Source organism: Melanotaenia boesemani, chromosome 21, assembly GCF_017639745.1.
Source record: "Melanotaenia boesemani isolate fMelBoe1 chromosome 21, fMelBoe1.pri, whole genome shotgun sequence".
Lineage (NCBI taxonomy): Eukaryota > Metazoa > Chordata > Actinopteri > Atheriniformes > Melanotaeniidae > Melanotaenia > Melanotaenia boesemani.
The window spans coordinates 25,346,303-25,370,484 of record NC_055702.1 but is presented as its reverse complement, the minus strand read 5'-3'; the positions used below and the strand labels follow the sequence as shown (position 1 = coordinate 25,370,484).

The window sequence follows — 24,182 nt, the reverse complement described above, 5'->3', positions numbered from 1 at the left end:
AAATTTCTGCAGTGATTTCATCTTAATATACAGAATATGAAGCTTGAAAGTCAATATTTGGTCTCAGCAGCTTTATTCTTTATCACATTCTGAACCCTCTTAGAAAAGATTTCTGACTTTTTTTTTCTTTAAGAACAGTTCTCCAGACTTCATGAAGGACTTTTTAAAGCTCTTCTTCAGATGTTTCTGCCTTTTGTTTCGTTCTCTGTCCAGATGATCCCACACTGCTTCAACAATGTTGAGGTCCGGGTTCTGGGGAGGATCCATCCCTCCATCAGACCTGATGCCACTGATCTTCAGTCCAGTTCTTGTGCAATGTGGCATTCTTCATCCTTTTCTGCCCGTTTCCCATCCTTAAGAATGGCTTCTTGACAGCCACGTTTCCATAGAGACCATTTCTGACGAGGCTTCGGCCAACAGATCAGCTGAAGGTCCAGACGCATCTCTCAGGTCCTGTTTCAGGTCTTTGCTGGATTTGTTTCTGTTTCAGATCATTTTCCTCTGCCCTAGATAATTGTTTTTACGTCTTCTTTCATCCAGCACTTGTCTAACATCTTTTTTAGACTCACCCTAAAGGTTAAAAAATCTGTCAAACTCTGGTTCATCATTTAGGAGTTAGGTGCTTATTTCATGCTTAAACGATTCATGGGTGCTTTTAAAAGGGTCGGATACAAGGACTGAAAAAAGTGAAAAAACTTCCAATTTCCAAAGAAGTTTAAAAGAACTACAAAAAGCCTGTGAAAGCCATTTTAAATGATTGAAGATTGAAGCTAAATATAGAGAAATGAGGGCTAGATTGAGATATTTGTGCCAAACAGAGTATCAGCCTTATCAAAAAGATCCCATAACTTGTAGTAGTAGTTAAGGAAGTATTTAAATACTTAACTTTAGCAGTAATGTAACACTGGAATAAAATCTCTATTACATGAAAAAGTAGTGCAATGAAAATTTTGCTTCAATCTGCAGGGAATGTACTTTATTTACTCTGTATGTATTATGTAGTAAAATATCTCCTGGTCCCTGTAATGTTAAATGAAATTGTGATTAGATTATACTGATACATGAATGTTAGCAGTATTTTACTGCCCCTGGAGATAATGTCCATGAATGATCTGCTGATCAGTCATGAATCAGCTGAAGGTATCTTTTGTAGAGTCTGAAAATGCATACAGTTGTTTTAAAGTTCAAATAAGATGAAAAAGTATAGACAGTTTTGTGGAAATTCTTCCTAGAGCCATTGGTGAGAAATAAACCCGAAAAACTCCAGTTGTCTTATGTCATTTATTATGCTGCAGCAGGAAAACAGATTCAGTCTACAGAAGTTGGTTTAATCTATCCAAAACCCTCCCATACCCACACCTCTCAGCCAGTCCCTGTGGGCACAAGGAGGGTGCATGCATGAAAACAGTCTAAGCTGCCTCTCAGCCCAATCTGACTGCAGCCTAAACTGACTACTCCGGGCAAACACCAGAAGCAGACCGTCCGCCATTGCTGAGGTGGCATTTCTGTGCATGTCAAAACAGAACAGATGAGAATCGAACTACTTTCTTAGCAGTGTCAAGGAAATCTGAGCGGACTTGGAGAGCAGGAGAAATGACGTGCTGTCATGGCAGAGGACACTGGATTTTATTCCCAAGAACAAAAACATGCAAAATTTTTGTCATCGATCTGACACTAAATTAGGGCTGGGCGATACGGCCTCAAATCAATATCACAACATGTTGCCTCGATTACAATTAATTACCAAATATTTTAGTAATGTTTTATTTTTATAAGAAGTGAAAGGAAGTGCTCATAGTTTAACTATGGTCATTTAATTAACATTTAAGAGATTATTTAAATAACTAACATGAGCAAGATTACATTGATTATTGGTTCTGAATGTCAGTTTTGATTAATGGCCCAGCCCCACATTAAATTAGATGTATCACTATCTATGTATACATGGAGCACTTTTCATCCCATCAAACCTCCAGTGAGAATAAAAATGCCTCATGTAAACATGTCAGCTGATCCAATCAGCCGCGATTGGAAAGATATTTCAATTCAATCGAGGGGAGTGCTTTAAACCTTTTCACAATCGCATCGGTTGTTTATGCTTAAACTACGTGGGGGTTATGTGATGTAATGAGTTTCAGGGAAGATTTAAACATGGGGGCAGCAGAACAGAACGGGACTGTGGCGGATACAACGCTCTTGTTAGAAATTGAACGAGTTAGGGATTATTGTGCATTTCGGTGTTCAAAATAAAAAAAGAAAAAAAAAAACACTTCTTTTTCCCAACTAGTAGGCACTGCGAATATCAAAAGCAACTTTGTGACCAGAAAATAAAAACATTCAGTCAGTAACACAAACAGATGACAGACATGGTGTCCTGCAGCCTGAACTAGTTATAACACAACTATGTCAAATATCTGTCAAAATAGAAGATTAACAACCTTTGCAAAAGTTTGAAACTACTCTTTTACCAACCAATGATAACTTATTATTATGAGATTTGAGTTATATATTCCAGTGTGGATTGTCAGTTATTGAAATCAGTTCTTGTGAGATGAATCATAGCTTACACTGATTAACTGATGTCTGACTAATATGGAAAAACAGGATACCTTTAAGAAGTCCAGATAACATACCCTTATCAATAACCGTAGACCTCTGTCTAACGTTGTTAGTCCAGATAACCATGCTGCTGTCCATCTCGGCAGATACAAGGTAATTAGGACTCGTCACCTCAGTAATGGCGGCGCCGCAAGAGGCAACACACAAAACAGCCGTTGGATTTGTCTGCAGTCGGGCTGGGATCTGCAAAGTCTGAACAAAGCATGTTACACTGCTCTCAGATATAGCTTAATAAATAAGCATTAATAAATCATTGCATCACTATAAATATAGAAGCTTGAAAATGATGAGAATATAAGATTTCCTTAACAACAACAAACCAAATTACTTTTTTTTTTTAATAAATGCTGATTAATTTGCTTCAAATTAGATCACTTGTGCCTGTTATTTAGCCTGGATCGATGTGTAATTATTTTAAAACAAAATTAATATAGTAAAAAAAACAACATAAATTAAACATAAATAATTAAACAAATAAATAAATAAAGCTGAAGCAGTTTATCAAAGTACATAATAGTACACCCCCTTAAATTCAAAGTATGTACTGGTGATAGATAGATAGATAGATAGATAGATAGATAGATAGATAGATAGATAGATAGATAGATAGATAGATAGATAGATAGATAGATAGATAGATAGATGGATGGATGGATGGATGGATGGATGGATGGATGGATAGCTAGCTAGATAGATAGATAGATAGATAGATAGATAGATAGATGGATGGATGGATGGATGGATGGATGGAGAGCTAGCTAGCTAGCTAGCTAGCTAGCTAGCTAGCTAGCTAGATAGATAGATAGATAGATAGATAGATAGATAGATAGATAGATAATAGTGCAAAAGTTGTCATTTCTTCTTTTCTTTTTCAAAATCTTCTGAGTTTTATCAGATTTTCTCCAGCTTGAGTTAAAATATGGGAGAAAACCAGAAGAAACCACACTGAAGACATACAATCAACAGAGGACCTTTTCCAATGTTTAATTCAGCCTGAAGCTTTTTCCTGCGCGTGTGGGACATGTGACCTGTAGTTACGCCCTGATTCGAGCCAATCGCGAACCGCGTGATTCACTGGAGGCGGAGCTTTGGTAGTAGCCTGATGGTTTTAAATCGTGTCTGTTTAGCATCAGCGGTTTATTCTTCATCCCTTCTTTGCTTCTTTTTTATTGACCATGACCGATTCCTCTATGAGTAACAACGCAGCGGAGCGCGTGGGATACATCACCCGAGTCCAGAGCTTCAGCGCCTGTCACCGACTCCACAGGTACCTCACCGTCCGCCTGGTGCTTGATGAGAGGCGGAGAACTTACTGAACAGACGCGGTTGTGGTTTACGCCGAAAGGAGCTAACAGCCGCCTAGCAGCGGGAGATGAAATTAAACAGCGTGCTTGCAGTCGTTTCCATCACGAAAATGTGAATATAAATTAAATGTGGTGGGTTTTACGTGGAAGCTCGCGCTGCACCGAACAGAAGTCAACGACGAACAGGAACCGCAGCGTAAACAATCCAAAACAGCAATGAAGCGAGGTGGAAAACCTAGTCTATGCTACTATTTTACACTTAAATAGACTAATACTAGTAATTTAATCTTAAGTTTTGTGAGATTTTTAGTTTGTCGGAGGTTTACATCAGCCACAATCTAATGCTGCTTTCACGTGCACTCGAAATAATTACCGAAAACAGGAAATGCCAACGAAAAAGTAAAAAGCAAACAAACAACAAAAAGAAAAAAAGACGTAATTAATTTAGCTTACCAAATTTGACCGTGTTGATAATATCCAATATAAATTTGAGTTTCTAGTTTAACTTCTTACAATGTTGAACTCTTTACTTTAACTTAATTCTTATAGTCTGTTAATCTGGGCTAATTATTATTACAGTATTTGCCATTTTATTTAAAAAAAAAAAAGAACTGTAACCACAACTTAATCCTTAAATTTAGTCACCAAAATAGTTTTCATTAGTATGTTTAGGTTTGTTTGTAGGAGTGAACAGCCAAGCTGCATCATTAATATCTGCTGAAAGTTTTGTACGAGACGTGCCTGAAGGCAACATCGGTCAATAAACCCCTGGCTCTTTTTTTTTTTTTTTTTTTTTTTTTGTATGTTTGATTTGTAAAATCAGGGATTCAGAAATTATATAAGTAGTGGGAGAGACAAAGTACACAAGGTTTCAATGGCTGTTGTTTTTCATGTTTCAGTATTCACCTGAGTGATGAGGAGAATAAGAAAGTCTACGGGAAATGCAACAACCCCAACGGTCATGGACACAACTACACAGGTTTGTTCTGCTAATTCCACATTACTAATGTTGAACTGTGACGCTTCTGTTTCTGAGGTCTCTTATTCAGTCTGTGTTCTCATTTCATTTTACAGTGGAGGTAACTGTACGAGGAAAGGTGAGTATCAGGTCATTCTTATTCGTCAAGGAAAACGTTGTCCCAGATGACCTGACCTACATTAGTTGTACTTTAATCCTTGTAATCCTATATGTACATTTGCAGATTGATCGTGTAACGGGTATGGTTATGAACCTGACAGACTTAAAGAAGTGTATAGAGGTAAGAGTATCCTAAACTTGCTGTCTTTTTATAAATTTGAGGAAAAGTATTTTATTTCTGCTAGCACTCAGTAAACATAACCTTTTTAGCTGCCTAATACCCACTATGTTCATAAGCTCTTTTCAGATGTTGAAGGGGCTCAACTGGCCAGCACTGTGTGCTATAAAACACATTCAGGTTAATTTTTGATGAATTCTAAAACTGAAAGTTCCACAGACAACAGCACAATGGTAGTTATTAACTTCGTATAGCTGCACCATCCTATCCAGTCAGTTCTGTTGGAGGATGAGTCCAACTACGCTATTTGACTTTCACCAAGAAACTTCAGCGGGAGGATGTTCTGATGCAGCCAAAAACAGACACAATTAAAGCCGTTATTTTAAGATTCACAACTAAGATTAATTATTCTCATTTAGCCTTTCAAAATCATCCCTGAACTGTGAAAGATTTCCTTATTGAAGCAGCCGTAAAGTTTGAGTCGGCTGCCTGAACCAGCTTGTAGGTGTTATTTAGCTGATTCTCTGGCCTTTAGCAACGTTAGGATGTTAAAATGTGTGCTAGTTTAAAATGCACGTAAACTCTGTAAATTAACGGTACTAAATACTCTCTGTGGCAAAAAATAAAATAAAATGTACATCAAGGTTAAGTTAATTTTTAAAGCACATTTAAACAACACAACTTTCTCAAAGTGCAGTCTGATAGTATAAAAACTAATAAAATAAGAATAAATGTTGGATTAAAAGTACAACAGATGCGTAGTATCTGGAGCTGTTGTGTTTAAGACCCGACCAGAGGCTCTCATGAGAAGCAGAATCATTAACATCATCAGACCTGGCAAAGAACTGGTTAGCCTCATTTACATGAACTACTGCACCAGCCAGAGTTACTGTTCCCATACTCGGTAATAGTTCTCATTCCTTCCCATAAACCTTTAATGTTGCTGTTAGACATCTGACCTTCAACCTTTTCCTTATATTTCCGTTTTCCTTAAAAATATCATTTTTAAGGCAAAAAGCTAAATATCTAATATCTATACAAAGTTTGTCTTAACAGAGATGAATGCTTTGTTAAAAAAGTAGGAAAATACATTCATGAGTAGTTTGGAGAGCTTTAAATGTTGCTTCTACTCACTGATTCCCCCTCACACAGGAAGTAATCATGATTCCTCTGGACCATAAAAACCTGGATAAGGACGTCCCGTACTTCTCCAGTGTTGTCAGGTGTGTAGCGTTCCAGACTGCTTCTTTTCTTCTGACAGCGCTCGTCTTCACGGTTTCTTCTCTTTGCTTTCCAGTACAACAGAAAACGTGGCTGTTTACATTTGGGACAACATGGTGAAGATCCTTCCCGCCAACCTGCTCTACGAGATCAGGATTCATGAGACCGATAAAAACATTGTTGTGTATCGAGGGGAGTAAACGTGCAAGAGCTGAATGTGTGTTTGCGGTAGTTACTCAGGAAGTGCCGTTAATCGCTGTTTATATACCTTCAGGTAACTCCGGTTACTCAGATTCAACACATTAAAACTAAGATCACTTTATTACTCTTTCATTCCAAGGTTTATATACGAAATCCATGTGACGTTATCAACCCTTACAACAATGCAGGCATCGCTGCTGGAGGTGGAAGGTTGAAATGGTTTGAATGGATAATATGTAATTACAGTTGGACATGGCAACCATCTCAGATGCCTTTCGTCTACTAGCTGGCAGCCAATAGCTTTTTGTGTGGCTGGGATTCAATCATGTGATGGCATTGATCCGTAAGTTATCCAACAAAAGAAAAACCCGTCAGTTCAGTTCCCCGATGTGGTGCATCTACACGGCCAAGTAGATGAAACCGGTTTTAGTGTTTCTAAATGTTCTAAATGTCCTTACAAGATCTAGACGACTGGAGTTGGTCCAGCGCAAGTCCGGTCCTTGAGATCTACTATCCTGCAACTTTTTCCTGTGCACCTGACACGCTCCTGGTGTGGATTGATACGGTGGCTGACAGGTGCAAATACAAATACAACCATTGTCCTGTGTAGAAGAATTATTCGTACAAATAGATATAAATTGCTCTTGTTCTGGAAACAACACAGTGGCTTATTTACCAAAGTTGTTACATAATAAAAAGTTCTTTTCTAATGTTATTTGTTTCTAATTTAAATCTGTTTAAAATATTTTAAATTAAAACATTTAAAAAAATCTTGGAACTTCTTGGGAATGGTTCAGAGCCACATCTCAGCCCCGTCACGTGCTCTTTATCCATGTTTCCTGGGTCTGAACCACAGAAATCCTGATGTGTTGTTTATTATGTTAGACATCTTTGTGCAGCAGTGGAGAAATTGTGGATTTATTTCCAATAAAGTCTTTTTAGAAGTCAGTGGATAATCTTTCATTGGTTTTGAGTGTCCGTTTAAAGATTCAACATGACTTTCTTCCAGATTGGATTTCAGGCTTCATCCAACTCTTGCTGGTCTGTTGTGAATGTAGATAACGTTTTAAAGTTTATTTCCCTGCTGTTACTGACTTGTATAAAAATATCCACTTCATATTCAAGTAGGATTTTCATTTCTGACCTGATATTTGAAGCTGCTGTCCACAGGAATCCCTCATCCTCATCAGCTGTTGATAAGTGGTGGTTGGTGCTGCGGTGCCGTATGTCCAGCTCTCTAAAATTCCTCTGGATTGTAGAGGGAGAAATATGCAAATTTTCTTCCAATCTTTTGAGGATCATGGGCCTCGTTTATTAGTATCTTCTTAGAAAATTCTCTGGAAAACTGAACTGTTCCTCTTTGGTCTTGACTGGTGACTGATGGTTTCCTCCTCAGCTGAGAAGATGTGTGAGCTCCATAATTTCCTGGTAATGATCCAAAGATATCCATAAAAGGGTTGAATCATTGTGTATGACTCCAGATGATCACAAAGGTCCATGAGAACCACTCTTGGTAGACTAAAGCATCAAATAGGTAGTCATCACCCAGACAGCAGATAATGTTTATCTGCAGTTCTGTTTGGCCCATATTTGGCTCTGACATGGCGTTCAGGCTCCATATGTTTGCTAGACTTCTGTCCAGGCCAACTGACTTCACGCCGCACGTTGCAGGGCCGTAACTAAGCCAAACATAGCCTGGATTAGGCCCAAATGTGCCTTCTATCAGGGTAGTTTTTGCAAATAAATCTACCCTCATTTACCACAGAAAAAGGGTGGAAATATTATCTGATGCCACAATTTTCGATGAACTCCATGTGCATTAACATGTGTACTCAATTTATAACTAATTTATTATATTATGATAAGCTGAACATCAGATAAATGTTCGTTTATTCCAACATGTCAGGACTGAGGTGTTCATGAGTTCTCCTGAGTTTATTGAGAAAACATTCAAGTGCAGAAGTAAAGCTTATTTGTTGGACTGAGGTCCAATGTTTTCTCACACATTTGTTGGAAAACTGGAGACCCTGTTCCTACTTTGCACCTCTAAGACTGACTTAATGGGTTCTTTTGAGCCAAATCTTGAATACAATCATCTGTTTAAAATAACAAAACAGGATATAGGTTTAGTTCTCACTGTCTGCTCTGAAATAGAAGTCAGTGTAAATGTAAGTGGGATTTTTTTATGAATATTCCACACTATGTACACTTTTTTCTGACTTGGGGTTATATTCTAGTATTGTTTGTGCCTTTCTTTCCCTCTATCCCAACTTTTTTTGAGTGTGTTGCAGGAATCAAATATCAAATGTTAATTTTTTACCTGAACAGAGTTAAATTAGTCAGTGAATACACTGAAAATAATTTAATTTGCATTTGCAACCTTCATTCTCATGAAAATCATATCTAGAGATCTACATGGTGGATTCAAACCTGAGGCATTGGTTGTATTTAACCACTAGAGGGCGACATCACTTCTGAAGAACAAGGATTCAGGTGCAGGATTTAGGCACAATCTGCATTAAAAAAAATTAAATGGACACACAAGCTAGGCAGAGTTATTTATGTCATAGTTTGGCCTCATAAATAAAAATGTGTTCTTCAGATCACCACCACTCAACATATTTCTCAGCTGTTAATACACATAAATCCCATCCTGAGGAAACAGATTGTGTGATATATGAAGTCCGTTTTCTCTGCTACAGTACGTAAAGCTGCTGTAGCTCCACAGCAGCAGGCAGACGCTCTGTCTTCCTGACACAGCTAAACATATTTCATTTATTTTACTGGAAACACCTTGCCTGGTCTGACGAGTCTTCAGCTCCACATTGATAGGCTCAGAATTTGAAAACAATGGACTTTTCTGCAGGTTTCTCTGATTGTGAAGCTTTAAAAAGTTTCTGACCTGATTTTATTTGCCTGTCCAGTCTGCCCAGCTTCTATTTTGTATCTCTCTTTCTTCGTGTTTTTACTGGATTCCACTGGATGCAGCTGCACCACACTCTGGCTTTGACATTTCGTTCCATCTTTAATGCAGATTTATGTCTGCGAGCGTTTCAGAAGCAGCCTGTCTGTAGGAGTTGGTTTCAGCCTGACAAAACCATGTAAATCAGTGGGATTTTAAAACGCCATCGTCTCTTAAATCTCCAGCAGTTCGTGTCCATGCACCATCCTCTCATTTTCGTATTAGAAAATTACAAGTGGTGTCATACAAGACTTTATTTTCCAGCTCGTCATGCATTCTTATATCAAGGTTAGTGAAGTAATTAGTGATTACAAGCCTGCACAAAAAACTAGAATAACATGTTTTATTGCAAAACTGACTGGATTTTTTCTCCTGTGTCTTACCTCCAATCTCAATCTGCCCCGAAGCTTCCACCAACAAAAGACCAGGACCCGCATTTATCACCCCTTCACAGAAATTGCTCTAAATTCCATCTTACTCATAAAATTTACAATGTTCTTAAGTACAAAAACTATATATATTTATCAAACGAATGCAGGCCAGTCGTACTTATGTTAGTAAGAATGAAATGTTGATAAATCCCTCATGAGCCAAAGCACCAAGCTTATGCATTCAAGTCTTTTCCATTGAGAAACAGCCTCAACACACATATACACATATGACAACAACACATATAACAAGTCCCCTTTTCTAGCTAAATAACCTTAAAATTGTGCTGTTGTAACTGGTTACAAACTGATGCAGTATGTAGGACCAATTAGCCTAGCTTTAAGCTAACTGGTGCTATGTATTTCACACACAAGGGGTGTGCTTTTAACAAATTCTGATAAGCTTCCTCAACCTTGTTCTTTAACCTTAATGTTTCTGTTTGCTGAGCAGCTTTTCATGCAACCGTTTTAATGCCTCTGAATTTAGACCACAGAATGAGGGAAATGTCACCGGCTGCACATACATGGTTTATAACAAGGGCCCCTTCTGTGTGTACAAGAGTTGTAATCTTTATGTCAAGATTCAGCTGCCAGCTCAGACCTTTAATTAATCAAATTCCATAAACATGTGTCATGCACGGGCAGACGACCTGCCACGAACAAGCCGGTGCAAGACAGAGACTGCTGAAGCATCACCTCCTAACTGAGATACTAGATCAGAAAATCTGTTTTTCCTCCCCCAGTACTGATTAGCTGATCCCAGATCTGTGAGTAAGTCAGCCAACAGATGAATTATAAAAGCAGTGAGTTGATACACAACAAATCAAACTATAATTGCACTGTGACAACAAAAAAGTATCTGGATGACTACCATTACCAGATAAAAGCCAGTCATTATGTTGCTGCATCATGGAAAAGTGTTTTTTACTGGTGTTTATGATCCTAAATTAAGTTTGCTTTTATGTGGTGACAGGAGCAGTCAGAACTGTGTTTTTAGCCTGCAGCAATACAGATAAATTTAATCTCTGGTTTTTATGCAGAATGTAACCACAAATATAACTGTACATGAATGTTTGCTGGCTCCTCAGCTCTAAAAATGTGCAGTTAGTAAGTTTTCCTGACTGTTTACCCACAACAGATAGAATTTGAGTTTGGAATCATTGGCATATTACCAAGCTATGTCCCAGTTTGAGTGCATTTTCCACAACTCTAGATTCATTTCACCACAAAGGGGATGGTGAAAAGTGCTAACCCACAGACCTTCATATAAAGCAAATATCACTGGTGCACTATTTATTTATTTATATACACTACCGTTCAAAAGTTTGGGGTCACTTTGCCATGGGATTCAATAGGGAAGTGACCCCAAACTTTTGAACGGTAGTGTATATATATATATTTTTACTGTTTCCGTCATACAGCCATCTCACATGAACAATGACCTAAATAAAAGAAAAACCGTAGGGATACACTGTCTTTTACTACATTTTGGACATGTCAACAAACTTATTTGGCCTTTTTTTAAATTTTTTTATATGGCATTCTAGCAAATTCTACAGCAGCATAAAATGGTGAAACTTAGGAATTTCTCTTGTGCCTAGAAAAGCTTTCACCAAAACAAACTCACAGCTTACTTTTAAAAACACATACATGATTGTCATGGCTGCCTTGTGCATTTTGCCTTTACTTGAAGCGTAGTTTGTGCACATCCTCAGAAATTAAAGCTATGCGTTTGTACTAATGATGGAAGACACAGCATGCTTAGTTTAAGCCTTAAATACATCTACGATACAGCTGCTTTTTTCTGCTGTGATTCAGAAGGAAGTAAATACTGACCTCCTATATTGTCGCCATTCTTGTCATTTTATTTACACTCTTCAAATTTATGGTAATATTTTTGATAAACTCCACAAATTTGGCAACTCATGTCTGAAACCAGGTACCAAGGTGGATCGGTTTGAAACCTCTACCGTCTGTGGTACTGTGAGGACAGCGTAACTGCACCACTAGAGGATATGACATCAGTGTGATGAACACACACCAAACATGGCGTCCGTGACCAGCCGTGTTGTGGTGCTGCTCCAGACAGTCCTGGCTTGTATACAGCTTTAGCACCAAGATGCACGGCTGTTACAACACAGTAATACACTACTGTACCATCAACAGCAGGAGCAAGCAGATATGTCATTATCTGCACATGCGCTACATCTTGTTCTAGCTCTGGAGTGTTACGCTTTAATCATCGTAGCGCCTCCCACAGCCTTGTAGTAGGTACTACAGCGGTTTCATGGGGATGTTGAAGCCTTTCTCCTACTTTTCACCACCGTTTTCACATCTGAACCGGCTTTGGTGCCATGTGGACAAAACCTTAATCTAATGAGTTTTTTTTGTTTTGTTTTGTTTTGTTTTTTCTTTCACCAGGATGTCCTTACAAACTCTATGAAGAAAACAACATAGACTTGGCTCCTATGAAGAGTACACATATAACAACAACCTTTTAAAAACACCAAAATACGTACTTACGTGATGGTACACAGTACTGGATTTGTCTTAATCTAAATGTTTTTATGAACTCACATCTAGAATGTATAAATACTCTGACAACTTCTTGTCACTTCATATGCTGGAAGTACATGAATCTACAGAAATCACGTGATTAAAATAAGCAAATAAACATAATATTCATCTTGTGGAGGATTAAAAATCATCTGTAATACTTTCTGCTTTTAGAGTGGGTCATTGCTTTGTGTTGTGAGAAAAACTGGCAGGAAATCAGTGATCATGGGTGAGAAGACCAATTTGGCTAATATGCACAGCTTCAGAGCCCAAACAAAAAAAAGAAGGTCTAAAGCTTTCTTTCTGCACACAACAATACAAAATCTCAGTTGATAAAATCCTTAGACAATATTTGCTGAAACTATCAATGTTTGTGGTACAATAATGTCTAATAAGAGGATTAAAGTCATCTATCACATCTTTGGCTTGATGACGACCTCAGAGTGAATCACAGCTGTGAGCCATAATATAAAAAAAAGAGGAAAAAGTCAGAAGCTATGCTCCGAGATTGCTGTAATTTTATTTGATCCCACTAATTTAAGCCTAAACTCCAAATGAAACTTGAGTTACAGCCTACAGTGCACTGTATATTCAGGTGAAGCATAAATTGACTTTGACATACAGTACATTTTTCATGAGCAAGAGGTCAAATTCTTGAACTCTGCACACATGCTGACATCCGCTCAACTTGCCGCTCTGCAAAACACGAGCCAGAAACAGACTGTCATCTGATCCTGTCAAACAATAAGCCGGTAAAACCCAAAGTTTCCACTGCCAGACTAATTAAATACTTCAATAACCTGCTGCTTTCATACCCACAGGATGAAACAAGATAAATTACCCTCTACCATCATTTTTCATTTGTAGCAAGGTAAACATACCATTTTGTGCATGATTTCCTCTTGTCTCCAGAAAGGATGCCACAGTTCTTCAGCAGCAGTGAGATTAGGTCCTGAATGATGGGTTTGAAGTACCTCATTATTTGATTTAGCCTCATTGAGAACTGTTAATTCCACATGAATAGCTATAGCTAAAAAAAAAAAATGAAGTTGTGCAACCAAAACATTGGTTGCACAATGATATTTTATTACTTTGACTTTATCTGATTTACACGATAACTGTTATATATAAAACTTTTTCACTTCTCTAAGGCCACTATAGTCAATCAAATGCACAAAATTTTTGGAAAAAGATGCTGTTTTTTCATGTTAAGAGCTTGTATACCTAATGTTTTCTGCTTATTTGCAAAGGCTAGCACGGTAACACAAGGTAACAAGACTTCAAGCTATTTCTCTCACGACCATCTCCACCTCACCTCTCTCCATACAGCTTCACTTTGCTCCTAAAAACATACAGCACCAGTCAAAAGTTTGGACACACGTACACATTCAGATATAATGACTTGGTGTTCCCATCACGTACACCATTTCTTAGGTTTAGACATTCAGGCCTGAATTTATACGCACACACATAAACACACATACATATATATATATATATATATATATATGTATATATATATATATATACATATATATATATACATTCATTCATTCATTCTCTTCTGAACCACTTGGTCCATTACGGGTCGCGGGTAAGCTGGAGCCTATCCCAGCATTACCAGGTGAGAGGCAGGTACACCCTGGACAGGTCACCAGTCCATCACAGGGCCAACACATAGGGGACAAACAACCATTCACACACACACACACACACACACACACACACACACTTGTAGGGAGAATTTAGAGTAATAAATTAACCTAACATGCATGTCTTTGGGAGGTGGGAGGAAGCCGGAGTACATTTTTAGAAATGGGGTTGTACTTTCACTTCTGGGAATTGTGACTAAATTGTTGTTGGACAGTTTCTTCTGTCATAATCTTTATTTTATGTGCTGTTTATATTATGCAAGCCTTACTAGATATTTTAGATTAAATCCATTCTTTTTTCAAAAACAGTTGGTGAAAATATCTTTGCTGCTGATCCCATTCAAAGCAGTACATAATATTACATGTTTGTCATGTTAGCCGTATTTGTGATGGCAATGTTGCCCAGTTCAGCGTGTTGTTAAACTACACAATAAGGTCCTGTGATCCGGGCCGGCTGATGGGGCCCTGTACAAAGCTGAGGACTGTTCAGTGGCCCCCAGACTCTGGAATCTCTTCCTTTGGACTTGTGATTGGTGGACTCTGTGGTCGCTTTTAAAAGCCAGTTAAAAACACATCTTTTAAAATCTGCTTTTATTAATTTCTTTTGTTTTTATGCATTGTTGGCTCTTGTGAAGCACTTTGTGGTTTTATATCTTAAGAGGTGCTATGTGAATAAAGTTTTACTTACTTAATTACATAGTGGAAGTTGAGGCGAGTTACGTGTTGTTTTGTAGGCTTGCTTGTCACCTCCCTCTCTCCCTCCATCCCTCCCTCCCTCTATCTCTTCTCAGGGTCAGGTAGCAGGCATAACACACTCTCTCTCACACACACACACACACTCCCAAACCTCCGATCAGCCTCAAGAGAGCACCCACACTCGCACATGCTTCACTTCCCTCCCGGAGCCCGTTTGGGTGAAGACAGCATGGGAGGCTGTGAGCTGTGAGGATGGACAAGAGAGTGTGTGTGATCCAGACTGACTTCCACCAGTACAGACCCACCATTGCTCTGCACAGCAGACTCCTGGCACATGTAAGAAACCAACTCTTCTTCTCCTGACACTATATTATCCTTTTATTCTCCTTCAGTTGATCCTCTTGCAGTAGCAGCTTTTGTCAGAGTGTGCTTGTGCCTTTGCCTTCAGGCATGTTGCAGGGCTCCTCCTCTCTGCAGGCCTTTAGAAAGCAGGAGTTATTGATTCAGCAGGGGGCGTCAGAGTGTACTGGATCTGTAATGATATCAGTGTATCTGTATTTCTTGATTTGTTGCTTCTTTTTTGACATTTTCTACATTTCTTGATTACTATAGTTACTGTTGCAGCTGGTAATGAACTGGTTTTAAGTCATTGCTAATGCCAGACGTCTTTCCACACATTAATGCTTTCACACACATTGCTGAGAAATACAAACATAGACAAGCATCAGAGATTGTGAAGACTCCCCCACAGTGGATTTCATATGCTGGCATGTTTAGGTTCAGATGAGAAAAAGCCAAATGTGTCCAAAATGTGGTACATCGTGAGTTATTTATTTCATTTAAAGGTTTGGTTTTTTCCAACATATTTACTGTTCTTTACTAAGTAGACGACGATATACAACCTGAGAGCTCACACTAGCACATGCTAAACCAAGCTCAGACCACCACACCAAACTGGTAGACTGGTAGACTGGATGACTGGATGACTGCTGGTATTGGATCTCTTTAGGTTCAGTCTCTCCATGACTTGTGATGAATTAGCCACGTTTGGTAAAACAGCACCTCACAGATTCTTAAACCAGTCAACTGGTTTGATTAACCTCACTCTTCACTGTTGTTTGTTTTGTTTAGGCTTTTAGAGGCACATCTAAAGAATGGCTGCTTACATGGACTTCTTTTGTGATGGTGGAGGGTGGTACATTTCATGTCAAACCATAAATCCGAATTTCCATTTTCAGATTGGAGAAAAAGTCATTAACCCCTTAAAATCCTGCAATTTTTGGCTAAATTGTTTTTTAGAATAAAATACATAAACCAGCAAATACAGCAACCTTATCTGCAGGGGAAATGACCACTGTTTTTAGTGGTCATTGTAGTGAGAGATTAAAGGTTCCATATTATGGAAATTTCACTTTCTAAATGTTTTCTAACAGTCATCTGTGTCCTCATAGCCTGTATATGAGGCACAAAAATGAGAAAATTCTGTCTCCTCTCTCACCTACTTACTCCACTTTTTAGTAAATGTGTGCTCAAACGGGTGAGTCTGAGATCTTTCCCTTTGTGACCTCACAAAGGTAAATAACCGCTCTACCCGGTAGTGGATACTGTCATTAAACCTGGCTCCATGACTATCTGAGCCTGCCCTCTAAAATTACCGAGCGGGTGCCAGCGAAAGCCAGATCCTCTCCCAGATAGGGGTGTGGACAGGCACCACTCATGAACATTTAAAGGTTCAGACACAGAAACATCCTGGTCTCAGTAGAGCTCACTTAGGCTACTTTGTGAATGGCTGAAAATAAGGGCCAAGGCTGGATTGGGGGTAATACCCTTTGAATACAATGTTGTTGGACCTCTGACACCTGTATGAAATTGTTGAAGAAATGTATAATATGGGACCTTTAAGCTTGTTGAGCAGGTTGAATATGTAACACAGGTAAGCAAGTTTTGTGACCCATCCTGCGGTATTGAAATGTGTTGCCAGTGATGACTGTGTGAAAGAAATCTCTGGAGTGGCTCTTGTAAATAAAAACTCTAGCCAGCGATCTGCCTTTGGGAAGCCATCTCACTTCTGTGTACAGAAGATGTTCTGCATCCATCTCCCCACAGTTCAGCTCGATCAGGCGTGAGTTTGGGGCATATGCTTTGATGTGGTTATGACTTTAACCACATCTTGCAGAACACACAGTGACATTTTTCGGCTTGCCAGCATTTCACTAACAATAAAACAGTGCGTGGACTCACATTCGGAAGCAACCTCCTTGATCCGCGTTGTGATCCCAGAAAGCCGTCCGGTCATGGCATCCGCTCCATCCATGCACGCCCCAACAAATCCACCAGTGAAGTCTTCCTGATATGTAATCATTCAAAGACTTGAATAATTCTGCAGCTGTGGTGTTGGCTGGCAGAAACAGCGCATATAACAAATCCTCATAAACATCTTCCTAAAAAATACATCGCACAAAGACGAGCACCGTTGCCTTGTTTTTAACATCGGTAGTGTAGCACAGTGACTCATTAATCATTTCTAACAACTATGCCGCCATGTCCTCTGCTATTTCATCACTTCATCTTGTTATGGTGCTAGCTGAAAGAAGAATGTTTGATACCTTTTTTGGTTTCTCCAAAAATTTCACTGCAACTGTCCTTAACAGCAGGTAAAATCAACTCTTCACCAACAGCAAAGGGCTTCTTGGCTTTAGCAATGCGGTTAGCTACTAAGAAAGATGCTTTGAGTCCAGACACACTTGTAGAAGTAGTGGTTTTTATAATTGTTTCTCTCCTTCATATTCACATTCTTTTCCTTTCAAAAAATGCCAAGGGCTTGTCTTTTAATGCAGGGTTCTTGGTCTCCATGTGGCGAATAAGTTTTGAAGCTCCATGGCTCCACTAGCTAGCAGGTCGCCACATATTACACAGAGAGTGTGTGGAGTGTGTGAGTCACTTATTGCGATGAACCCGTATTTTAAATAGTCTTGATATTTTCTCTTAAATGCAGCTTTCGTTTTGCTGGAACTCTGATCCTTTTGGTGTCTCAACTTTGGCTTTTTCTCCCTGTTCATGGAAGCTCTGAAGCAACATTTGAACTGTCCTCGGCCCGGTGGTTGGGTATCTCTGCCTTAGACCACCACATTCTGCATGGGTCCCCAAAAGACTCGGGCTGCCCCATGTTAGCTCCAATTACAGCTACATTAGAGCTTCACTGTTATTTAGAGTGTCACAGAATGCAGCTGAATTATTAATTTCTGGAGAACAGTGTGCAGTAAGCCAGGATGAGCTAGATGCTCCTGGATGGTTGATTTTTGTCCTTTATGCAATTTAAACCAGAATTTACTTTTCTGATGACATAATCTTTTTTTTTTTCTTTTTTTTTTTTGTCAGCACCTTTTAAGACCCTCAAGGACATTTTACAACAATAACAACAATTTAAAGACAGTGATGAAGTGTTAAGAAGCTACAACATGTAGGTTTAAAGTTGCCTGTGGAGCTAAATAATAATTACATCTCGAGTAGTGTAATGTCACACTTTTGTTGATAATCAGTGTTAATAACTAAGTTAACTAACTTGTTCATCACTGATAAAATGATGACGTTTGCCACATCGACTTTTTCAGCAGATAAAAGCCAATCTGATGTCTGTATTTTCTCACCTGCACACACCTGCAGGACTCACAATAAACAGCTGGATCCACTAGGAAAGATGAAAAGCTGTATGGTTTCCATCTTTGATAAAACTCCATGTGGGCCGTCAGGGTCTGAGGGAATTCTTTGTGCCTCTATGTGCTTTTCACACAGAATGGGGTGGAATCAGGTTCATATCCAGATAATACCATGTTTTGGTCTTCTCACTTCAATGTAACTGCAGCTAATGCTCCCTTTAATCCTCCTGAAGCTGCGATCCAGCCATCTCAGTTATTTCAATCAGTCCCAACAAGCCGATAATAACTGGCAGTGAAGACAGCAAACCCAGTGCTTTATCATTTCAGTTCATATCAACAGTTATCTGTCCAGTGTAATTACATGACATCAGTCAAATCATTGATATGATTTATGAGCTGGTATGAAAGGAGCTGACCCAGAGTCAGCCGACCACATAAGTGTGGGTGAACTGTGAGGTGCTACAGTGATCAAAGGCTGACGGTGCCTTCCTCCATGACCTGGATCTAGAGTTCAGCCAGAGGCCAGGGCTTCACCCTGCAGGCCCTACATCTGGGAGCAGTTTGCAGACAAATGGAAAAGAAGCAGGGAGAATACACGTGAGTGATTCATGAGATACCCAAAACCAGATCCAGGGTTGGTTCCTACAGACCAGAACAGTTCAACCTGCTCCGTGACAGGTGAGGAAAGAAACAGCAGCTGTTTCAATAAGTTTTCAATTCAACACACCATATAGGTCATGTGTTCATACCCGTAAATACAACTCATAATGTTGGAAGTAATGCCCTACAAGAAAAGGGAGATACAGGTGATTTGAGCCTTTCCGCTTCCGAGCAAACTTCCTTCTCCAAAGTTTTCTTTAGTCAGCCACAAAATGTTTGCATGGAGGCTGGAAGGGGGTACATGCAACTCCTGTGTTGTAACTTCATTCACATGTTCAAGACCAACATGAAAACGGCTTTTTATGATTCCTGAGGCATGTCCAGTAAACAAGATTAAAAAACTCTTTTGCTACTTTCTGGTTGGGTCTGAACGTTAACTTCACTTGATTAATCCAGTTGAAACAAATCCACAGTAATCCAGTTTATAATAACTGTGTTCATACAAGAAAATTTATTTAAAAAAAAACACAGTGGAGCATCTTCTGATGCTACTTCCAGCAGGATGATGCACCATGTCACAAAGCTCAGATCATCTCCACCTGCTTTCTAGAGCATGACGATGAGTTCACTGGACTCCAACGGCCTCCACAGCCACCAGATCTCAGTCCAGTAGAGCAGCTTTGGGATGTGGTGGAACCGGAGATTCTCATCATGGATGCAGCCGACAAACCTGCAGCAACTGTGTGATGCTGTCATGTCAATATGGAGAAAACCTCTGACCAAGAATTAAAGTACTTCTGGAGAAAAAAGGGGTTCAACCCAGTACTAAAAAGGTTGTCCTGATAAAGTGGACGGTGAGTGAACATCTGTTTGGTTAAATTTAAAAAAAAAAAAAAAAAAAAAAAAAAGCCATCAAACAATTGTAATTAGTTTTTGTTAGATAACACAAAAGAGATGGAAGCAATAAGAAAGATATTAATATTGTGTGTTTTTTTATTTATTACTGTGGCACCAATTTTCAAAATACCCAATGAATAACCAAGCAAAAACCAAGTTAACTGAAGTTTCCAATGGCTTTTTCCCTGATCACTGAAACTAAAAGACCATCTTTCATATTCTGCACTCCCAGCTGGCCAGCACACTAAACCAAACTGGAAATCTCTCACCCTCTAACTTTTATACACTCCAAGCAGTGTGAGGATTTCTTTCTCCACAGCAGGACTGCTTTGGACAGAAACATACATTTTCCTGGTCCCAAGCCTTAAGGCAGATTCCAGATGTTGGAATTATGTTTTCAGTTCTTTTTTCTATAGTAATTTGGCTTATTCAATGTTTGAGCCCAGAGAAATTCGACTGCAATCATATGCAGGCTGCAACCAGAAGCTTTTCAATAGATGTGAATGGTGACAAAATGGTGAACAGCTGTTAAAATAAACAAGGCTTCAGAGGTTGTGGCGTTGATATCCCGGTTACCTTCACTGAGACTAGCTATGTCAGGAGTTGGGGAAAAAAAGTGTCTTGTATTTACTGTTTTGAACAGATGTGTGATTAGCAACAGCTTTTCTTCAGCGCTGTGAGTCAGGCAGACTGGTTGTAAGTTGGTTTTACTGGGACAAGAGATGCAGGAACACCTCTGAGTTTCAAGTCAAAACAAGCGTAACATGCATTCATCAGGAATATGAAGACTGCGCTGTGACAAATTTTAAAAAAAGAGCACAAGAGCCCTGTGATCACACTAAAGGTGAACCATTGAAGTGTCACGCCGATCTTCCTCTGGTGTTTCTTTTTTATTTTTTAGCATTAGCATGCAGATTGATGTTGAATGTGCTGGTAAATCCTGCACTGACAGGCTAATGCATTGTGTGTTCAAACAAGGAAAAGGAAGTTCAGGTGTGTCAGCTGGCTAATGCTCATGACACCCATGTCCTAAATCTTATTTAGACAACACAACAATTACAGGCACACACTTCAGGAACATGATAGCACGTTTCCTCGTGCGGCTGGGTTTGTCAGCTTTAGGAGATAAGCATTAGCTCCCCTTTCTGGGCTGTCAGGGCCCAGAAAGGGGAGCTAATGACAGGTCTTTTCCAGAGATCAGCGCTCAAGCTGCAACAGGTTTTTCTTTGTGTATTTTGTACGTCTGCAATGCTGCTTTCCCTTTTAAACCCTTCTTCAAATCTCTCCATGGAAAATAAGCTCACAACTATTTTTCCAGATCCACTTTTTTTTGTTTTCTCACTTTGAATGTTATGCCAAAACTTCTTGTAAGATCTTGTTGGGAGTGGATTGAATATAAAGGAGGTTTTGGCTTGAAATGTAAGTTCATGCTGTTGTGCAGCTGGGATGTGCACCACATATCCAATGGGTTTGAAAGTACTACCTAAAATGTATCTGAACAGCTTAGTAAGGTACGTTGACTTCTGTTTTCAGTTAAAAAAAAACATCTTTTAATCTGGTTTGATCATTGCTGCGAACCCAATCTGCCCTAGAGGAGACTACATCCAGTATGGAGTCTAAATCAGGTGCAAAAATAATCACCTTTTATTCTTTCCTCGTGAGAGAGATAGAAAGACAGACGCTAAAACAGAACTAGATACAGACTTCTGCAAAAGTCCTGAATGATTGCAGGATGTTGGCTTAAACCCTCTCATCCAACCCGTTTTCCATTCACAGAAATTACACCAATAATCTTGTTTTAGAGTGATGCTTTATTTTTAATCTTATTAGGCTTTAATTTATTTTATTTTGTTATTTTTTGCTATTCTATAAAAATGCTCTAACAATTTTATGTAAAATATTCTATTAAAAAGGTTGAATTATTTACTAACTTGGTAATAAACCTGCAGCAACTGTGTGATGCTGTCATGTCAATATTTCCACCACCTTGTTGGATCTATCAGACCAAAAATTAAGGCAGTTCTGGGGGGGAAAGGGGGTCCAACCCGGTACTAGCAAGGTGGATCTGATAAAGTTGCCAAATGTCTTTAAATCAAGCTTGTTGTGTTTTGTTATCATTTTGTTGCTGTTTCAAGTGCTAAAGAGGACTGTATTTGTATTACCGCACAGCAGATCACACACACAGATTCAAGATGTGTGGATGCAGAGTGACGTGGATGTGACTGTATTCACTGCAAATTCCAAAGCGGCCCTTTTTATTTAACTCTGAGTCATTTTATAAGCTTTCAAGGTAAAAACTGCTGGTGTTGCCTGCCTGAGTAGCAGCTGTTGCTAACAGGAAACTACATTAAGCAGTAAACTGAGCAGGACATGTACATTAGCTCCATAGAAACCTTGTATTTTTGTGCAAATACTAATGTGTTTGTAAGATACTTTTAACCTGATTTGGCTCAAAAACCAGCACACTTCATCCTTTGTCTTCTTAACACAAAGTTTTAGTTCATGTGTTCAGCTAGTTTGCTTCCAGATGTGATCCAACAGATTAATAAGACGCATGAAATGGTGTGAAAAGATGGAAAAATCTTGTATGATTTTACTGGAATAACCAAGTAAATGTAGAGATAACCTAAAGCAAGCACTTTCTGATGGAAAAACAGGGTAGATTGATCTCCAGGAGTCGACAAAGGTCTGTTCAGACCCGGTTCAGTGAGGTCTGGACAGCTGACATGCTGCTGATAGGTGGAATGACTCAGACTACAAATAAAGTGCCGCCAACATACCAGCAACATCTCGGCTTCTGGCTGAACTCTACCTTTGACCTCCGGCCTTCGTACCATGCAGTGATCAGGTCTGAGTCAAAGACTGGTCGCTTTAACGGCCTTGATGAGAGAGAGGAATTAAACCACACAAAGAGCTCTGAACCTGGTGAGAGTTTTGTAGATCTAAGGCTCCCTTTAATACTTAAAGCTGCACCACTGAACTTTGGCAGATTCTCTAACAACAGCTAACCCTTGCATCCTTTCTCTTCTCTAGGATCTCCCCAGCCAGTAAAAGTCAGTCTGATGTTAACTCTTGTTTTATCTTATGCTCTGTCCCTTTCTCTCTTTCTTTTCCTTTAGTCCAAACTTTTGACAGGGTGTATATTATTTTTAGGAGCAAAGTAAAGCTGTATGGAGAGAGATGAAGTGGAGATGTCCGTTCAGACTGCAGACAGAAGAGAAGAAAAGTGGGAGAGACTCAGTCAGTCAGAGAGCCGGCTGGCTGAGCTGAAAAATAAGTGTGTGTGTGAATCTATGCATGTGTGTGAGTGCTGATGCAGCTCAGATCTCAGTCGTTGCCTCGCGCTCAAACAGAGGAGGCAGGGATGAGGGAGAGAGAGGAGCTGAAGAAAGCCATAGAGCAGAGTGACCAGCTCCTGTCCAGGGTCCGGGAGCTGGAAGAGCAGAATGGCCAGCTCACCAAGGAAAACAATGAGGTGGCCACTAAATACCGAGCTGTAAGTCTGCTGCATCTCCACCTTTTATGATTCTCCTCCGTTCTATTCTTCCTTTAAGTTTTTAAAAAAAGATAAAACAAAAAATAGGGCACTTTAGGAACTCATTTAGTTGGAGATTAAGCCTGAGATTCTGCTTGATAAGGAATTTTGAACCGGATTGTTACAGGTGAGGAGAAAATTAAGTGGATAATGACACCCTAGCAGAGAGGAAGATGCTGGCTCTGAGGCAGGAGCTGGGTTTGAGCTTGTTTTGATGGGTTTTCACTGCTGTGTTGACCATTTGCCATCGTTTTATTGAGCGAGCAAGTAGAGACTGTTTTTTATTCACTGTGCTGTGAGGCACCATGCTGTTTCCTGGCTTTAGGGTAAATGTATAAATGTTTGACTTTGGGAAGAGTCTATATGAGTGGCATGTTCCTTTCCAGAGGAGGAAGAAAGTTTTTTTTTTTTTTTCTTTCTTTCTTTTTTTTTTTTAAATATACAGACTATAATTCCATTATGTAAATTTGATTACCAAAAGATCTTGTGATCAGTTACCTCTCCAATCCAAAAAAGTTATGACGCTGTGTAAATGGTAATAAAAATAAAATGCAATGATTTCCAAATCTCATCAACTCATATTTTATTTTCAATAAAAC

The 24,182-nt window shown here is 39.2% G+C and overlaps 2 protein-coding genes across 2 annotated transcripts in view; both read left to right on the top strand.

Annotated features, from left to right (window-relative positions):
- Positions 1–3,692: 3,692 nt before the first annotated feature.
- pts (6-pyruvoyltetrahydropterin synthase) lies at positions 3,693–7,549 on the top strand. The gene is made up of 6 exons (XM_041973301.1): positions 3,693–3,886; positions 4,823–4,902; positions 4,998–5,020; positions 5,126–5,182; positions 6,332–6,402; positions 6,477–7,549. Exons 1-6 carry the CDS (start codon positions 3,795–3,797, stop codon positions 6,598–6,600), a joined length of 447 nt encoding a protein of 148 aa, XP_041829235.1. The 5' UTR covers positions 3,693–3,794; the 3' UTR covers positions 6,601–7,549.
- Positions 7,550–15,031: 7,482 nt separating this feature from the next.
- Positions 15,032–24,182, top strand: part of LOC121632102 (myosin-16) — an 88,327-nt gene continuing 79,176 nt past the window's right edge. The window contains exon 1 of the mRNA XM_041973284.1: positions 15,032–15,231. Within this exon, the coding sequence (XP_041829218.1) occupies positions 15,148–15,231 (84 nt within the window). The 5' untranslated portion in view covers positions 15,032–15,147. The remainder of the gene's footprint in view (positions 15,232–24,182) is intronic.

Excerpts from the sequence above, each read along its gene's own strand:
- pts (XM_041973301.1), top strand. The coding sequence starts at position 3,795 with ATGACCGATTCCTCTATGAGTAACAACGCAGCGGAGCGCGTGGGATAC. Across the intron at positions 3,887-4,822 it reads GCCTGTCACCGACTCCACAG|TATTCACCTGAGTGATGAGG; the intron begins GTACCTCACCGT and ends TTCATGTTTCAG. Across the intron at positions 6,403-6,476 it reads TACTTCTCCAGTGTTGTCAG|TACAACAGAAAACGTGGCTG; the intron begins GTGTGTAGCGTT and ends TTTGCTTTCCAG.